The 2,500-nt window shown below is 49.3% G+C and overlaps 1 protein-coding gene across 2 annotated transcripts in view; it reads left to right on the top strand.

The window, feature by feature from the left end:
* The window catches only part of tfr2 (transferrin receptor 2), a 10,668-nt gene that overhangs the window by 2,850 nt on the left and 5,318 nt on the right, over window positions 1-2,500 (top strand). For both annotated transcript variants that reach the window (XM_017487786.3, XM_017487785.3), the window contains exons 3-5: window positions 1,652-1,700; window positions 1,858-2,068; window positions 2,164-2,350. In XM_017487786.3, coding sequence (XP_017343275.1) covers window positions 1,668-1,700; window positions 1,858-2,068; window positions 2,164-2,350 — 431 coding nt within the window. In that variant the 5' untranslated portion in view covers window positions 1,652-1,667. The remainder of the gene's footprint in view (window positions 1-1,651; window positions 1,701-1,857; window positions 2,069-2,163; window positions 2,351-2,500) is intronic.

Raw genomic sequence — 2,500 nt, 5'->3', positions numbered from 1 at the left:
AGAGAGAGGGAGAATAGAGAGAATAGAGAGAGGGAGAATAGAGAGAGGGAGAATAGAGAGGGAATAGAGAAAGAGAGAATAGAGAGAGAGTAGAGAGAGGGAGAGTAGAGAGAGGGATAATGGAGAGAGTAGAGAGAGGGAGAATAGAGAGGGAATAGAGAAAGAGAGAATAGAGAGAGGGAGAATATAGAGAGTAGAGAGAGGGAGAATAGAGAGGGAATAGAGAAAGAGAGAATAGAGAGAGGGATAATGGAGAGAGTAGAGAGAGGGAGAATAGAGAGGGAATAGAGAAAGAGAGAGTAGAGAGAGGGAGTCTAGAGAGGGAATAGAGAGAGGGATGGTGAGAGAAACGACTGTTTATAGCTGCTATAACGTAAGTGACATCAGGAACTAACTCGCTTCACCCGCATTAAACGGATAAAGGTATGACGTGTCGTTCTTAACTAAATAAAAACAGTAAGAGTGGGTGAGTTGCTGTGGCGTAAGAGGAATAAAACACTGGGGAACGTGCTGTTAGAGGAAAATAATCACACCACCCAGGCGTGTTTTATTCCTTATGTGAATGTGATTAATTTTGGAGTGGAAAGTTTTAATTATTGTGTGTAATTTATATTCTCTAGCATAATTTTTGCTCCTTTTCATGAAGGGTGCCAATAATTATGGAGCGAACTGTAGCACAAGCCTCACGTTTATCACACCACAATGATTCACGTGTGTTAGATTGTGTGAAGACCATGGAGTTGTGCGGCCACTGCGTGAGCGTGAGCGTGCGTGAGCGTGTGTGTGTGTGCGCATGAGCGTTTGTGTGTGAGTGTGTGTGAGTGCGTGTGTGTGAGAGCGTGTGTGTGAGTGCGTGTGTGTGAGTGCGTGTGTGTGAGTGCGTGTGTGTGAGAGCGTGTGTGTGAGAGCGTGTGTGTGAGAGCGTGTGTGTGAGAGTGCATGTGTGTGTGAGTGCGTGTGTGTGTGAGTGCGTGCGTGTGTGAGTGCGTGCGTGTGTGAGTGCGTGCGTGTGTGAGTGCGTGCGTGTGTGAGTGCGTGCGTGAGTGCGTGCGTGTGTGCGTGCGTGTGTGCGTGCGTGTGTGAGTGCGTGTGTGTGAGTGCGTGTGTGTGAGTGCGTGTGTGTGAGTGCGTGTGTGTGTGAGTGCGTGCGTGTGTGAGTGCGTGCGTGTGTGAGTGCGTGCGTGTGTGCGTGCGTGTGTGAATGTGTGTGTGTGAGTGCGTGTGTGTGTGAGTGCGTGCGTGTGTGAGTGCGTGCGTGTGTGCGTGTGTGAGTGCGTGTGTGTGTGAATGTGTGTGTGTGAGTGCGTGTGTGTGTGAGTGCGTGTGTGTGAGCGCGTGTGTGTGTGAGCATGTGTGTGAGCGTGTGTGTGTATGTGAAAGAGGGTGCGGCAGTTTGTCCTTCTCTTATCTCCCCCTTCCCCCTTTCTGTGTCTCCTGGAAGTGACAGATAGAGACAGAAGGATGGGGACAGGAGTGTTTGTGTAAGACTCGTCATGATGTCATCATCTGTCTCACTCTCTACACGGATGGCATTGAGTCCTCACAATCTGCTGCAATGCACTCTGGGAATGTGGTTTACATGTGGTTTGATTTTTCTCACTCGGATACGACATAAATCACAGTGTGTGTGTGTGTGTGTGTGTGTGTACAGGTCATAGAGGAGGTTGATGGCTGACCCTGTGCGAAGGCTGCTAGCCGCGGTGAGAGTATAACACACACACACACACACGATGAATTAATATTGTCCTCCATTGCCCTCAGAAAGTAGTTCCCTAGACAGCTTCTCTCAAATGGAACACGGCTAATAATGAAGTGTTACTGAGGGTGTGTGAAGTGTGCTCACTCTGTCTCATTCAGTCCTCAAGAGACCGGGCCCAGGTGGAAGAAGTGGGCGGGGTCAGTGGCTCTGTATCTCAAGTGGAGCTTAAGCTCATCCAATCAGGATCAGAGGCAGGCTCGGAAGCGGGCCTTAATAATGATGTCACAGGTTTGATGCAACGACAACGGCTCAGCCGGAGGAAAGCTGTAGTATATCTGACATTGATAGGACTGCTGATATTCACTACAGGTACACACACACACATACACACACACACACACACACACTCTCACTCTCTCTCTCTCTCTCTCACTCTCTCACTGTGTGTGTGTTGGGTTCCACAGCGTTCCTGCTGGGATACGTGTCATCTCGTGGAACGTGCCCTCTCTGTGTGGACGAGGGGGAGCTGGTGCTAGTCGATGACACGGCCGGACCAGACCATTCTCCCAAGACGGGGGGGATGTACCTGGGGGAGCTAAAAGACATGCTGAAGAAATACCTGCAGGAGGAGAAGATCGAGGACACTGTCCAGTCAGAACACACACACACACACACACACACACACACACACACTCAGAGACACACACTGTAGTGAACACTACAGTCCTACAGTAAATTATATTAATGACAGATCATTACTGTTTAAAGGTGTGAGACAGGTGTCTGATGTGTTTGATGTTT

The sequence above is a fragment of the Ictalurus punctatus genome, chromosome 15, assembly GCF_001660625.3.
Source record: "Ictalurus punctatus breed USDA103 chromosome 15, Coco_2.0, whole genome shotgun sequence".
In the NCBI taxonomy this organism is placed as follows: Eukaryota; Metazoa; Chordata; class Actinopteri; order Siluriformes; family Ictaluridae; genus Ictalurus; species Ictalurus punctatus.
Note: the sequence above shows the minus strand (reverse complement) of the source record. Positions and strands in the feature narration are given on the sequence as shown.